The following is a 16,105-nucleotide window of genomic DNA, read 5'->3' as shown; positions in this document are numbered from 1 at the left end:
AAATAAACTATAAAAAAAAGAGAGAGAGAAGAGGATAGAGAAAGATAGCAAGTGAACAATAGAGAGGATGTTAGTGAGAAACAGATATGGTTTATTATCTGTTGATGATGACATGTATAGTATTCTCAACTGGACTGGTCTGGGAAGTATTTCATGATGGGTGAACTCTTTTAACAAGCAAAATGATAAATAGTGATTGACTGTTTTTAAAAAAATTATAATAATAATAATTATTGGGAAATGCATGGAAAAGACATTGAACGATAAAGCTAGGAGATTGATGTCTCTGTATTGACCGACATGCATGGCATTCCCTTTTGAAAAAGCAATGGAAGTCAATGTAAAGTTATATGTAATCCAATGTAATATAAAGAAGATTATGATGATAATATAAATTTTAAAAAATGCAAAAAAAATGCTCTTATAACAGAAAGAGCAATTAGAGTGATATAAAATTCTATTGAAGACATTACACATTAATAAAAATCATTAGAGTATTAATATTTTCTGAGGGTTTGAAATAGATTACCAAGAGATTTAGCCTTGGTAAATCTTGATAAACCTTGGTAAAGCCTTGGTAAACCTTAAGAAGATGCATCTTCAGTCTCTTAGTGGACAAAGCTCAAGCATGCTACCAGGAGAAGTCCATGAATCTTACAAATCTGTAAAATCAGCAAAGAACCCAATTTGATTTGAAACACCTGTACAACAAAAATAGTAAACTTTGAAAGAGAGGGAAGATTAAAAAGTTTAGTTAAAGAAAAAAAAAGAATCCATTTTGAAAGGCAATTTTATGATTTTTATCATTTATAGAGAAATCCATAAATGTATTAAAATTGTCATAATGATTATTTTGAATGCATCACACAGTTAAGGGATCTGATTTTCTTTATCCTATAACTCTGTAAATACTCTGTTTTCTCAATAAAATAACCCAGTCATTCTTTTTCTTTTATTCAGACTTTTAAATCAAGTGTTATTTTACATTGCCCCTTTCTACCCTCCAGCATGGGGGAGACATCGTGTGGCTTATCAGAAGCAGCAAATGATCTAAAAAGTATTTACTTTTGGTTTGCATGAATGGCAGCATCACCATATTTTGTCCTTGGCTCTCACCCTTTCTTGTGCATGTGACTATTCTGACTTCTTGATTTCTTTATTTATGATTAAAGTATATATATATATATATATACACACACATACATGTATATATTTATACATAGAAATATTTATATATATATATATTTCTTCTGAAGTCCTTAAACTAATCATTCTTTCATCTTTTCATCACTCACCCTTTCTCCTCCATTCCTAGTTCAAATTTTTATTGTAAATATTATCAAATTAGTTCACAAAAGGAAAAACATATAAAGCTCAGTAATACAGTTCTTGATCTTCTTTACGCCAGTGTTCCCTTTCCAAATTGAAATCCACTTAAGTAATCTTAATTAAATACAATGTTCAGAAAAGCACGGTACACATGTTAACTCCCATAAGAATGACTGTGTTTAAATATAATCATACAATGGGGGCTTAAAAATGAGAATTTTTTTTTAAGACTGAGAATTTGACAACGGAATATTACTCATCAGTCATCAGATAGAGGTGGATAATGGAACAGGAAAATAATAAGAAATTTAGAGGAAATAAAAAGGCCTTGTCAAAGCTACCAAATTCACACTACATAGTTGGTTATTTGGCAGTGTTTCTGCAGCAGTTTTTCTTTGTTTTCTTTCTAGTTCTCAGTTTTATTCATCAAATCACATCATAATATCTGAAACTATATCAGCATGTAACCAGTAACCAAGAAATAATTATTTTGAGATCTTTATTTTCAAGAATAATGTGTGTTCATCCAATCATCCAGACACTGAATACTTACAAACTACCTAAGTATGCTGGCAGATAACAGAAATGCACAAGTAAAATTAATGAGTTTCTTTTCAAAGTAAAAACATATTGTATTTGTTCCTTGTCTACTTTCTATTTACTATGAAATAATCAAATGTTATAATCTGCCCTTGAGGAAAGGGATATTATTTTTTAAGGTTCATAATGACTTTCTTTAAATAAGTTGTAACAAGTATACCTTAACAGTCATAAAATAATTTTATTAAAGTACATAGAAAAACTCATAGATAATTAAATATTTCATTTAAATAAATTCATTTCATATCTTACCTGAATAGTTCTCTGTTTTTTACTTCTCATGGAAAATGCTAGATGCAACAATACAGAAGTTATTGTATTTAATTCTAGAAAGTCAAAAACATTGTAAATATATCTATGTAAATGAAATTAAAGACAACATCAACATTATGCATGTTTTAAAAACTTGCATACAAGTTATAAAATCTTGTTTTGAAATACATAAGCTTACTCAGTTTTAGGCTTTACTCACATATTAATATTTCATTATTTAATTAAGAATGAATTTTTATTTTATTAACAGGACTTTTATCAGACTATCGCTATAATTATATACCCCATTTTACAAACAAGGCCATTTTTCATAGGTCTAAAAGATTTCTTTCTCAAATCCATAAAGAAAATGCAACTGAACCTGTAAAATCACACTATGAGTGTGTCTTCCTACACTGCAATGTGTGTTACAGGTCTTAGGATGAGAATGATTAAAGTATATGGAAACTTAAGTAGGGCAAAGATAAAATCACCAGTGAATAGTGGTAGGCCAGGACGACCTATGGGGAAACAGCAGGAGTCGTCACTGGTGCCCTTAGTTACTCTACTGCAAACATTTCAGATAATTACAGTATGAATTAGGTAGAAAGGGGTTCCTCTGGGAGAGTCTAAGAATAAGTCAATTATGGGAGATAACAATGGCAAGCTTCACGTTTATTCATAAGGGCGACCTAGGAGAGACAAGGAGAAAGGATGTCCATTAATATTCACCTCAAACCATTGCTGGATCTTTTTTGAAATGACTTCTTGTTAGAAAAACTTGCCTTAGTTAAGATAAAGCACTTTACATAATTTCTGTTCTACAAATTAATTCACTTTATACATTTGTAATCAATTTATCTATTGTTTCTTTTACACCAAAGCCTTTACACTGTCCCTGCTTTCTTGTAGAATCATAGCCTCTACTAGATCATTTCTTTTTTTTTTTAAGAGGTTTTTCCTATAGGGTGCGTACGTTCGCCAGAAAGACAAGAGAGAGACAGAGAGACAGAAATTGAGAAATCCACCCCCCTAGGGGGGATGGCCATACCGCTATCCCTTCTCCTCCATTGTCCTCTCGGGATCTTGGGCACTCACGCACACACGTGGGGCGTGAGTTTAAGCCACCAGGTCCAGGACTCAAACGGTGGTCAACTACATGGGAGTCCAGCGACATAGCCATTACACCAACTGTTGGTCCCCCATCTACTAGATAATTTCTACTTTATTTTATACCATGAAATATATTACACACCAGGTTAGCCATAATTAAAATAAGTGAGAAAGATTCAACTAATAAGCAACTCTATTTTATTACGTGACAAGTATTATCTCAAGGCATTGCCACTTCTGTTGGTCTTAATACTGTGGTTCTAGCTAAACCATATGTTTGATGATTGAGATACCAGAATGTGCCTGGGCTGGCCCTATGATCTAGTGGTTAGTGAAGCTAGATCCCACATGGCCAATTGCACAATTGAAATCTAGGCCTCACGACTTGAAAAACACATCAGGTACATGTATGTGCACGCCCCAAATCCCAATGAGAAAGAGAAATAGAAAAGAAGGATTGTGGCATGACCACACTCTATTGGGGGGGGGGGGTTTTTTTCCCCCCCCCCCTTTCCCCCTATCTATCTTTTTTCTCTCTGTGTCAAGCACACATGCTCTCTGGCAATTAAGAAAAAAGAATATGTCTACCTTACAGAAAAACAAGAAGTAAACATATAAAACTGCAGTCATTCCAAGTATGCTGTATATTAAATATCAGTTATCAATGTGTTGGATGTAATGGTTAAATAAAAATTCCCTTACCATATATATTAGCTAGCTATTATAAAAATAACATACAGATGACAACCACAAAATCTCCACATCATAACTGTAATGTAACTGAAGTCACCTGCTAGGCAACTTTACTCAAGTTGGCTATCCAGTCTCAGTTGCAGACTAGTTAAAGATGTCTTTAGGTGGAATAGTGAAGACAACTTCTCTTCCATATGTATATCTTTTTTTCCATCAGAAAACCCTTAACAGCATTTCCTTATAGTGATAGCTAAGAAGGAAGAAGCAAAAGTAGAAATGCACACGTACTTTTGAAGCCGACATTTCTTTGCCCTGAGCAAGTAATATAGATGCATCAAAGAATGGGCAGTGCATCTTTTCCTGAGTTGGAGAGCACTGCAAAATGGTATAGTCATTAGGCCAGCTGTGGCATGGTGCTTATGGTAGCTGGATCCCAGATAGTAGACTGCATGTCTGAGTCCCAGACCTATGACTTGAAAGACATACCAGGCATATGTGTATACATGACCAAAATTCCAAAAGCAGGGAGAAATGGAGAAGGGATTGCAGAGAATATTCTCCAAGGAAGGTGCTTTCTCACTTTCCCTCTTTCTTGTTCTCTGTCTCCCTCTAGTGAGGACGTGCACCCACTGGCAAATTAAAAACAAACAAAAAGAGAGTCAAGATTGTAGACAAAGGGAGTGGTGAATAATTGGGGCTAATGCTTTTCAATATAAGGATATAACCAGAAATGGAACCCAGCAAGATTATTTTGAAAGTTCATGTGGGCTAGACTGCCACAGTTCCTGGAGGTTACCATAAGTCTGAATCACACACTATTACAATGGTTAAAATCTCTCCCGGATTGAGCTGCTCTTCTCAACTTGTCTACCACACTTCCGGTGAGGACGTGTTAGCTGCTTTCAGTAGCAGTTCTCATGTCTATTAGAAAGCTCACTTCTCCCATTGGCTGTCTCCTACAAAGGCCGATAATATCCAGGTGCTGAAGCTATTAATGGTTTGCTCGGTATAGATAAAGATGTTCCAAAATGGCTCTAGTGAACTTTTGTTGTTGCTGCTGTTTCCTTGCTTATTTAATAAAACCTAATAACCTTATTGGTATGATATCAGATAAGTCACAAAGTAAACAGAAAAGTGAAACTAAAAAAATGAGTAAAAATTAAGAAAGTCTAAACATCCAGACTCACAGTCAAAAATGTCACCACTGTGGTCACCATCATCAAGATCTCAGGATGGTGATAGCAATAGAGCCAAGGTTGTCTCATTCCCCAGAACCTACCATTGCTATGTAGCCACACTATTCACTTTAAACGTAAGGTTTCTTATACCATCCTTTCCAAATGCAAAATACTAAACAAGGGCTTCAGACTGTCTGATTCCTGGTCATATACTCACATCCTAGCTTTTAGAAATAGAAAAAATAAATATCAACCTTAAGGCTTCTATAAAAGTAGTAACCTGATTCAGTCTTAGGTTTCAGTGGCCAAACGATCTGGGGGAATTTGGAAAGGGCAGGCAGTGTGGAATGCAGAAAGGTTGGCCAAAGGGTACAGAGTGTCAGTTGAGATGATTAAGCCCTGGAGATCTGTTGTACATCATGATGATAAAAGCTAATAATAATTGTATACTTAAACATTGCTAAGATTAAATCTTAAGTGTTCTCACCAAAAAGTAAGTATACGAGGTAATGGGTGTATCGGTTAGCTTGATTTAATCATTTTACAGTGAGTGTGTGTGTGTGTGTGTGTGTGTGTGTATGTGTATCAAAACATCGTACTCTTGGGACCAGCAGTTAGCGTAATGGCTATGTCACTAGACTCCCATGTGGTTGACTGTGGTTCACATCCCGGACCCTGTAGCTTAAAACTCACGCCGGGTGCGTGTGCGTGCGTGCCCAAGATCCCGAGAGGAGTATGGAGGAGAAGGGATTGTGGTGTGGCCATCCCCCCTGGGGGTGGTGATTTCTTGCTTTCTGTCTCTCTGTCTCTCTCTGTCTGTCTGGCGAGTGCATGCGCCCAAAAACCTCTAAAAAAAAAAAATCATACTCCTTACTGTAAATTTATACTATTTTTATTATCCAATTATACCTTGGTACATCTTGGGTGGATAGTAAGAAGATGGTTCACATCAATAATTGTACACTGGACGATTTTCTAAATGTAGAAGGTATTTAGATGCAGGGTAGTCAAACAATAATAAATTTGTACCACAAAATTGTTTTTTGTAAACATCATTCAGAAGGAATGCTAAAATTACAAAGCTAAATTTTATCTTTTTCATGAATTACTGCATTCAGAAATTGAGGTGCAGCGCGGTTCGCGTTCTGGACCCAGTGGCTTAAAACTCATGCCGGGCGCGTGTACATGCGTGCCCAAGATCCCGAGAGGAGAATGGAGGAGAAGGGATTGCGGCGTGACCATCCCCCCTGGGGAGTGATTTCTCGCTTTCTGTCTCTATGTCTCTCTCTGTCTGGCTGGTGAGCGCACACACCCTATAGCAAAAATCTCTCCAAAAAAAAAAAGAAAGAAAGAAATTAAGGTGCAGAAAAATACTACATAATATCAATACCTGATATTGAAAGAAAGAAAGAGAAAGAGAGAAAGAGAAAGAGAAAGAGAAAGAGAAAGAGAAAGAGAAAGAGAAAGAGAAAGAGAATGAAAGAGGAAAGCATCCTGGACAGGGTTCTCCCTCACCTGGATCTCCTTTCCCAAGTCCAGGTTCTCAGGATCCTGGGTACCTACGCACCTGCCCAACATGTTTTCAGGCCAGTCCAGGGATCTGCACCCACAGCTGCCCAAATGGCTTCCAGTCCTGCAAGGCATTCGAGTTACCACTGTACCACAGTGACTGGAACAACTTTTATGGACTTTTAGTGATATTTTGATTCTGTCTCAGAACTACCACTAAGTTATAAGGACTCAGAATGTCATCCAGGCTGCTCATCAGAATGGAGAATAATAAAGATAAGTCAGGAAATGAAGTTTTGATTTATGTTTAGCTCCTAACAGGTACTCTAGAATCTCAAAATCCATAATGTGTTTTCCATCTCCCTAGTATATATAATTGTGGTAGAATCTGAAGACTGGTAAATATATGCACTGACCTATAACAAAGATATAAACTAATAAAGTAATAAGGGTCAAATGGAATCACATGAAGCTTTTTGCCAAAATATCGTATGAAAAGTGATATAGATCACAAAACAAAAAGCAAATAGTGCCACCAAGAAGACTAAAATGATAAATTAGCTTTTTTGTAAAGAATTATTGTAGTTAGCTTATTTATTTATTTATTTATTTATTTATTTATTTTAATTTGACTAGAGAGGGACAGAGCAAGGGGAAGGGAGAAATGAAATGGTAAAGCTGCCAGGTCTTGGACTTGAACTGTGGTAGGCCAAGTGGGAGTCCAGCTTCCTTAACCACAACACCACCTGCCAGCCTCTAAAATGATAATTTTGCCTCTTTTTGTTTGGTTGTTTGTTTTGCATTTAGTATATAATTTGTACAGTGAGAGGACGGGGCCCTTGAGAAGCACATTGATTTATGATAATTTTATCAAATGATGAGCCTAGTAGGAGTTATTAAAATATATACACACATAACATTCTTACCAGAACAACAATATTCACTGAGAAAGTAACTATTATTTACTCACCTGAAATTGTTTTCTTTTCTACTCAATAAAAACAACAGCATCACTTTGTTTTCATTTGGTAGGAATAGAAATGAGAGTCTGCTCTACTGCCACCCTCTGTTCTCTGTTCTCACATGGTCCAAAAGGAACCATGAAGCTATACTCTTTCATTAATTCTGCCTATTTTTTTAAATAAGGAAAAATAAATATCCATATTTTCCAAACTCTCCAAAATACTAATCTTATACCTTATTTAAATTTACTTTATTTTTTTTATGCCAGACGGTGCATAAACATGTGTTAGAGATAGAAAGAGGGAAAGTAACCCTAAATGGGGCTAAATATATTTTCACGAATGATTTTCCCATTTCTAAACTAGTTACCACTAAAAGGGAATAAAAACACCACAAGAAGAGTAGGCTAAAGATCTAATATGAGGTTTGAGAGGAAGAAAGAAAGAAGTTCCTGCCATATAGCAGCTGATAGTGTCCACTACACCACCAATACTGCACAAAACTAAGACTGTCCAAGGCACCGATCCCTTGGGATGCAGATTAGAAAATACTCACTCGACACAGGAATATGAGTAGCTGATATCAAAGACAAGGGAACACCATAAATAGGAGAAATAAAAAATGAATAATAAACACTATGACTGCATGATCAGTTTTACCAATAAGGACTATAAGATGGTTCAAATTTACTTCCTTGATAGCTATTTTTTGAGAGGATTTTGCCTTAGGGCATGTGCACTCACCAGAAAGAGACAGAGAGGGTGAGAAATCACTCCCCAGGGAGATGGCCACACTGCAGTCCCTTCTCCTCCATTCTCCTCCTGGGTTCATGGGCACACACGCACACACACATGCACCTGGAGTAATTTTCAAGCCACTGGGTCTGGGACTTGAGCCACAGTTGACCATGAGGAAGTCCAGCGATGTAACTGCTAGGGTATCTGCTGACCCCACCTTGATAACTATTTTAATAAGATGTTTATTCAAATTAATTTATGTGTTTTTATATATTTTATATTATTGATTATAATAGTGATGATGATAGGAAGACATTGGTATATAGATTACAGAATATTGAGACAGGATACCCAGCTAATTATTAGAGAAATGGAAATCAGCCAAGGGTCTTAGACTGGGAGTTGAATATAACAATGAACAATAATTTGAATCATGTGTCTTAGGAAATCAAGTGACGTTAATTTTGTATAAACATAGAATTTTTGTATTATGTTGGCTAAGGAAAATTTGGGTTGTCTATATGGACAAAAAAGTATGTAGCATTTAGACAATAGAATAAATGGATTGCTGGAAAAATTATTGCTTTAGTCAGCTCACTATCAATTTCCCCTGATAAAACATATCCTGATTTTTTTAGAGGCATTACCTCCTTGCAATTATACATAGGTAAAAAGAGCTTCCATTAGGAGACTTGCAGGTTATAAACCTTCCAATAGGACCCTTGCCTTATCCAAGAAAATGAGGCAATACATGGCCAGCCCTGTAACCTAGTGGTTAAGAGAGCCAGGTTTCACATGGTCAGCCATATAGTCTACATCCTGAACCCAGTGGCTCAAAAAGCATTCAGGGCAGCACAGTGGGTGTGCATAACCCACAATCTCAATGGGATGTAGAAATGGAGAAGAAGGGATTGCAGAGTGACCATGCCCCCCGGAGAGTGCTTTCTCCCTCTCCTGCTCTTACTCTGTGTCTCTCTCTGGTGAGTGCACACACCCTCTGGGAATGATTTTTAAAAAGCGAATGAATACATGCTGAAAACTGAGGCATAAGGCTCTCAACCAACAGATTTTTAATCTCCCGCAGACAAGAAAAGGGACTGAAACTTACTGAAGTAAATATTTCCAATAGCATGGCACTTGGCAAGTTTGAATCCTATTGGGATTTTTTTTTTTCCATTTTCTAGTTTTTACCTTCCTGGTATATTGAACAGTAAACTATTTTCTCCAGTCTTACCACTGTATAAGTGCAGCCAGACAAAGGAAAATTTGTATGGCTAAATATTTATTTTTTATTTAGGTCATACAAATTAATTTAATTTTTTATGTTTATTTATTTCTTCCCTAACAGACAGAGACAGCCAGGCACCCTCCACAGAGTCTCCATGGCAAAATGTAGCCCCAGCCTCAGCCAGTCCTACTGGGGGCACATACATGTATGCTTGGCATGCACAGGGAGACCCTGAGAGGCAAACCCAGAACTTTCCCATGTGGGTCAGCATCACACAGCTCTACAGTACAGTGGTGCCACCAGTTCACTCCAAAGTTAACTTATGTAGGTGGTCCCAAAACCTAACTGGAAGACTACTAATTAAGGGAACAAATGCATTCATCAGGATGCCAAAACTGTGGATAAATAGATGCTTTAAAAATGCTGGTAAGCAATGAAGATAGGGGACTGCACATGGTTCCGTGGTAAAATCTGACAGTCTTCAAGGCTGATCACATAGTGGGGTTCTGGATTTGCACCTGGAGACCTCCTTTAAGTACACTAAGCACATGCATGCCCACAATACAGGGCTGGCTGAGGCTGGGGGCGGATGACGGCATCAGGACCCTGTCTGAGGTGCTCTTTATTTTTCCCTTCCTTTCCCTCCTTCTATCTCACCTGTGGAGGAGACAACTGAAAAATCTTCAAAAAGAAGGAGGAGGAGCAGGAGAAGGAGGAGGAGGAGGAGAAAAAGGAGAAGAAAGAAACTATTTTAAAAACATAAAAGTCACAGTTTATAATTGTAAGAAATACAAAAATTACTCTTCAGTTAAAGATTTCACTTTTGTTGTGTCATTATTTTGTCTTTTTCTTCTTCTTCTATAAGATTGAGATGATTGGGAAATGACTTTAAAATTGATTCCTTTTTTCATATTGTTTTTAGTTCAGAAGAATAACCTACTTTTTGCTTAACCCATCTCTTCCATCTTCCTTCCCTCTCTCTCCAGCTTTAACAGTTTGTTTTTCCTCACCAAAATCACAAGAATAATTGCTTACCTATTAGCGCTAAACATATTTATTAGACCAGTCAGTGGTGTGGTGGTTAGGCAGTTGGATCCCACACGACTATGTGATTCATGTCTTGGAGCAGGTAGCTTGAAAAACATGACAGGTGCATATGTAAGTATACCAAAAAATCCCAGAGAAATGTAGGAAAAGAGATGGCATTGTGGCCATACTTAGTGGGATGTTTGCTTATTAACATTTTAAAGCACCGTTTATCCAGTTTGGGTGTTTTTGTTTGTTTTTTAGAGAGAGTTTTTGTTTGTTTGTTTGTTTGTTTTTGCTATAGGGCACATGCACTTGAGGGAGAGACAGAGAGACAGAAGGTGAAAAATCACTCCCCAGGGGGAATGACCATGCCGCAATCCCTTTTCCTCCATTCTCCTCTTGGGATTTTGGGCACGCAAGCACAGCAACCAGCGTGAGTTTTAAGTCACTGGGCCTGCACCTTGAATCACAGTCAAATAATTGGGAGACAAGTGATGTAACCATTACACAATCTTCTGGTCCACTTCTTCAGTTTTGACACTGATGATTAACATCCATTTCCTCATTAAGATGTGTTCTACTTATGTTTCTTCTGGAACAACATTCTCTCTCTCTCTCTCTCTCCCCCCACCCCAACCCCATCTGTCTCCACCAAACTCATGCATCCTCTAGCAAATAAAAAAAAAAGAAAAAAAGAAATATTTATTGATTTTATGACTTTTACTGGTATCTTAGAACTGGGCAAAGTGACATATCAACTCAGAAGAGTAAGAATAACATAATCTAGTCTCAATTCAACATCAAAATATTGTACAGTTCAGTTACTCCAATTGTCATAGCAATTTAACTCCCATAATAAAAAATTGAAACTACTTTAAGGTAAGGCAATTGGAACAAGATCTGGGTGCTAGTACACAATGTTCAATTTAGTAATTTAACTTGCATTCATACGGTTTGAATCAGTGCTTAATTATTATTTGCAACATTCTGAGTCAAAATCAACATCCTGGCAGTAAAAAGTTATTATATATGCCCTCACCCAGGTTTTGCATCCACACACTAAACATAAGGTAAACACCAACAATACATCAGATTTAGAGACAAAATGCACCATATGATGTTACAGGACAATCAATACACATTCATGTACAAAATGCTGCAACTAGGGCAAATAAAACAAGTACATGTATGGTAAGAATGTTTCAGATCGTTGATGTAATCTCTAGCCTACCAAGATCATACCACCATATTAAAAACTTTTTTTCACATGGATTTTTGTATGCAGCTTTAAAGTCTGCTCTGAACAACAATTTATAATATGCAGGATGTAGAATGTAATCTTCAAACTCTCTTAGATATGGCTGTTTCCAAATAAACTCATCAATCATTGAAAAAGAAAACACTTCGTCAATAAAAGTCAACAAAATGTCAGTATGACATTAGGCTGTTCTGATGAAAACTTGTTGGCACAAGAAACAAGAAAGTTATAAATTAGCACTACTTTTCATACAAGGCACATGAACCCAGAAAAAAATTTACCAAGGAAAATGTTTATGGCAATTGAAAGAAAATAAGATTTAGCTGAATTTAACACCTTTGAAAACATCTGCCTTGAGTGTTTAACTTTTCTGGAATTCATTTGACCATCTGGAGTGGTTTAAGCAATGCCGTTTGTAAGGTTATGCACTGGAATACTGAAATCTGTTGTGGGTAGGAAATAGAAAATACCATCCACTGTATTTTAAACTGCAGCAAATGTACCTAGGTTGTATTATTTTCCAAGAGTATTTAATAACCCACATTTGGGAACTATATCAAAGAATGACAATCTAAGACTAACAGAAATTCAATGGAAATAAGTTAAACCTAAATCTCAAAATGGAATCTTGGGAACCAGCAGTTAGCGTAATGGCTATGTCGCTGGACTCCCACGTAGTCGACCGCGGTTTGTGTCCTCAACCCGGTGGCTTAAAACTCATGCCTGGTGTGTGTGCGTGCATGCCCAAGATCCCGAGAGGAGAATGGAGGAGAAGGGATTGTGGCGTGACCATCCTCCCTGGGGGGTGATTTCTCACTTTCTGTCTCTATATCTCTGTCTGTCTGGCGAGCGCACACGCCCTATAGTGAAAAAAACCTCTCCCAAAAAAAAAAAAAAAGGAATCTTTCAGGGGACCAGCAGATAGCGTAATGGTTATGTCGCTGGACTCCCACGTAGTGGACCGGGGTTCGCTTCCCAGACCCAGTGCCTTAAAACTCACAACGGGCACGATCCCGAGAGGAGAATGGAGGAGAAGGGATTGCGGCATGGCCATCCTCCCTAGGGGGTGATTTCTCGCTTTCTGTCTCTCTCCGTCTGTCTGGCAAGTGCACACGCTCTATAGAAAAAAAACCTCTCAAAAAAAAAAAAAAGAATCTTTCAGACTAATAATAATCTATGCCAAAGATCAGTTTCCTAAGTGAATTGGATTCCTATTTTGCTCTCAAATGGTATTTTTATGAAATTAAGTTTCAAGAAAAATGATAGATTGACAGGATTAGGGAAGAGGGAATAAATATAATCTTGATTTATTAAATTACTTAGCTTCCTTCTTTATTGCTTAGATAAAAGTAATTATCTTACAATCTCTTCCCAAAGATGTAGGCCATTGTGCATTGATCGAAGGAGGCACTATTACCTAAATACGAATAGAAATAAAGACCTTCTCTATGTTTTAAATTTTCATAATATCAAATATATGGACAAAACAATTAATGGTATTTTATTTTTTAGATTTAGTTGCTTTTCTATAATGATAGTGTCTAGACCTGGGAACTACAATTGTTTATCTGAAGAACTACTTATATTAAATGGAAGCTATGCCATGAGTTTTTCTAGAGCCTGACTTCCCTTGAAAACGTCGGATCTGTGGAATGCTCTCTTAACTATCTTTTTCTCCATTGACACATGTTGTTTAGAAACTTACTACATTTTCGGTCACTTCATAACCAAAATAATGCACACAAGTACATATATACGCAAACACACTGTGTGTACACACATGTACACACATATATTAATATAATCCAAATGTTGGTAGAGGCCATTGGAAGGTCTTCAGATATTATAGCATATTTTCAAATTGACTCATTTCAATATAGCACTTTTGCGAATTGCATATTCATAGCTAATAATTTATATTATCCAGAAGACCAAAGGCTTGAGCTGAAAAACATCATCAACTATAAAAAATGTCTTCATTGTATTAGAGCCAAACAGGAATGATGGCCACTAACAAAATATTTTTGTTTAAACCATATTAAAGCAATTTTCTATTTCTTTTTCTTTGGCCCGATTAATTTAACAAAGAGTACTTGTTATATTTCCTTTCATTTCCTCTTCGTCATATGTATATGCTCTCATACCTTTGGCATATCATTAATAAAATAATATGAACCATTAAAATTCATGTTACAATGCCAAGATACACTTGGCATTTATATCAAGTGTCATTTGCATATAAACAAGTTGGGACACATAGATTTTTCAAGCTAACCGTCGTAGGAAGCACTTTCTAAATTTAACTTAGGCATGCAAAAAAGAGAAACAATAAAATTCTATACTTTTTTCAGTCATATAACAAATTATATACAAAGAAGTAGAACGAGAGCAACAAATATGTAACTGTAGAAACAAACAAAAATAATTTTTATTTTTGCTTTTCTGCTCACCAGAGAAAGAAAGAAGGTGAGAGAAAAAATACCCTAATGGGGCATGATAATATTGCCATCCCGTCCCCATTTCTCCATCCTGTAGGGGTTTGATTTGGGGCATGCATGCAAGCACATTCAGCATATTTTCAAGCCAGTGGGTCCAGGGTTTGAACCACAATTGACCAAGTAGGATTTGACCCTCTTAACCATGGGTCAGCCTGGAAAGAAATGAAATTTTCATGAATGTCCAGAACTTTCAAATATAACATCGACTCAATGAAAACTGAGTAGTTGGAGCATTTTTTATAGGAAATTGCTAATGCTGTGGAATAAAAAAAATTAGAAAGTTATTCTTCTAAGTAAATTTGAATTTTAAATGCCAACATCTAGAAAATTAGAAAGTTAAAATTCAACTGATTCAAGAAACAATAAAGCAAGTGGAAACATATTTAGAGTAAAACTTTTTTCTTCCATAGAACTTTTCTCATGGCATCTTTAACATCCTTATTTCTAAGAGAGTAGATTAAAGGATTCAACATGGGTGTGAACAAAATGTAACATACTGAAGCCACTTTACGAAGTTCAGGGTTATTTGGCGGTGTGAGATACACAAATGAGACAGTCCCATAGAGCAAACTTACAACTCCCAAGTGGGAGCTACAAGTGGAGAAGACTTTCTTCCTTCCTTCAGTTGAGCGGATCTTTAAAACTGTAGATACAATGTACATGTAAGATACTACAATAACAACTATTGTGGGCAAAATAATAAGGATAGCCAAACTAAGTGAAACCATCTTATTGATAAAGACATTGGAACAGGAAATCTTTTCAATTGGATTTGAATCACAATAGAAGTGATCAATGACTCGGGAGGCACAGAAAGACATGGAGAATGTTACACTGATTTGAAGGATGGAACTGACCCAGCCACAGAGATAAGAACCAGACACCAGCTGGATACAGACACTTCTTGACATGCGGACAGGGTAGAGAAGCGGGTTGCAGATGGCAATGAACCGATCATATGCCATGGCTGCCAGAACGAAGGCTTCTGTTACCATGAAAAGTGCATAAAGAAACAACTGGGCCACACAACCTACAAAGGATATGGTCTTTTTCTGAGATAGGATGTTGACCATGGCTTTGGGTATAATAACAGTGGAGTAGGAGAGGTCAATGACAGATAGATTGCCTAGGAAGAAATACATTGGCGTGTTCAGCCGAGGATCAGTCACAATGATGCCAATCATACTAAGGTTTCCCAGGAGGACCATCCCGTAAATAATCAGGAATAGTAGGAAGAGGAGACTGTGGAGCTCTGGACGGACCCTGATGCCTACAAGAATGAAGTCAGTCACTTCTGAATGGTTGTCTCCTCCCTTGTCACCCATTGGCAAATTTCTGTGTCAAGGTATAAGAGAAAGTCAACAAATAAACTTTCCATTCTTTGTCTACTATTACAAATAGCATTTAACATTAAAGACTTCTTAGTTAACACATGCTTTTGTATCCATTATCCCATTAAGTTTATTTGTCTAAGGTAACAAACTGCCTAATGATAGAATTTGGACTCAAAGTGAAGTATTTTGTATCCAGACAGGCTAGTGTTACTCACAATACCATGTAATTTGACACTTCTTTATGTATCTCTTCCTGTTCCTATGAGTTAATGAGATGTCATTTGTGATCATTTTAAAATATTAAAGTCTAGTAAATGCCTAGCACTAAGCAAAAGATACTTTTTAATTTTAATTTAGCATTTAATATTCATTTTTAATAACATT

The 16,105-nt window shown here is 36.6% G+C and overlaps 1 protein-coding gene across 1 annotated transcript; it reads right to left on the bottom strand.

Moving 5' to 3' along the window:
* Positions 1 to 14,770: 14,770 nt before the first annotated feature.
* LOC102496857 (olfactory receptor 9K2) lies at positions 14,771 to 15,712 on the bottom strand. The gene has a single exon (XM_006169119.1). It carries the CDS (start codon positions 15,710 to 15,712, stop codon positions 14,771 to 14,773), a length of 942 nt encoding a protein of 313 aa, XP_006169181.1.
* Positions 15,713 to 16,105: the final 393 nt, after the last annotated feature.

Source organism: Tupaia chinensis, unplaced genomic scaffold (genome assembly GCF_000334495.1).
Source record: "Tupaia chinensis unplaced genomic scaffold, TupChi_1.0 Scaffold146740_1, whole genome shotgun sequence".
NCBI lineage: Eukaryota > Metazoa > Chordata > Mammalia > Scandentia > Tupaiidae > Tupaia > Tupaia belangeri.
Note: the sequence above shows the minus strand (reverse complement) of the source record. Positions and strands in the feature narration are given on the sequence as shown.

Bases quoted from the DNA above. Each gene is read 5' to 3' on its own strand.
- LOC102496857 (XM_006169119.1), bottom strand. From the start codon at position 15,712: ATGGGTGACAAGGGAGGAGACAACCATTCAGAAGTGACTGACTTCATT.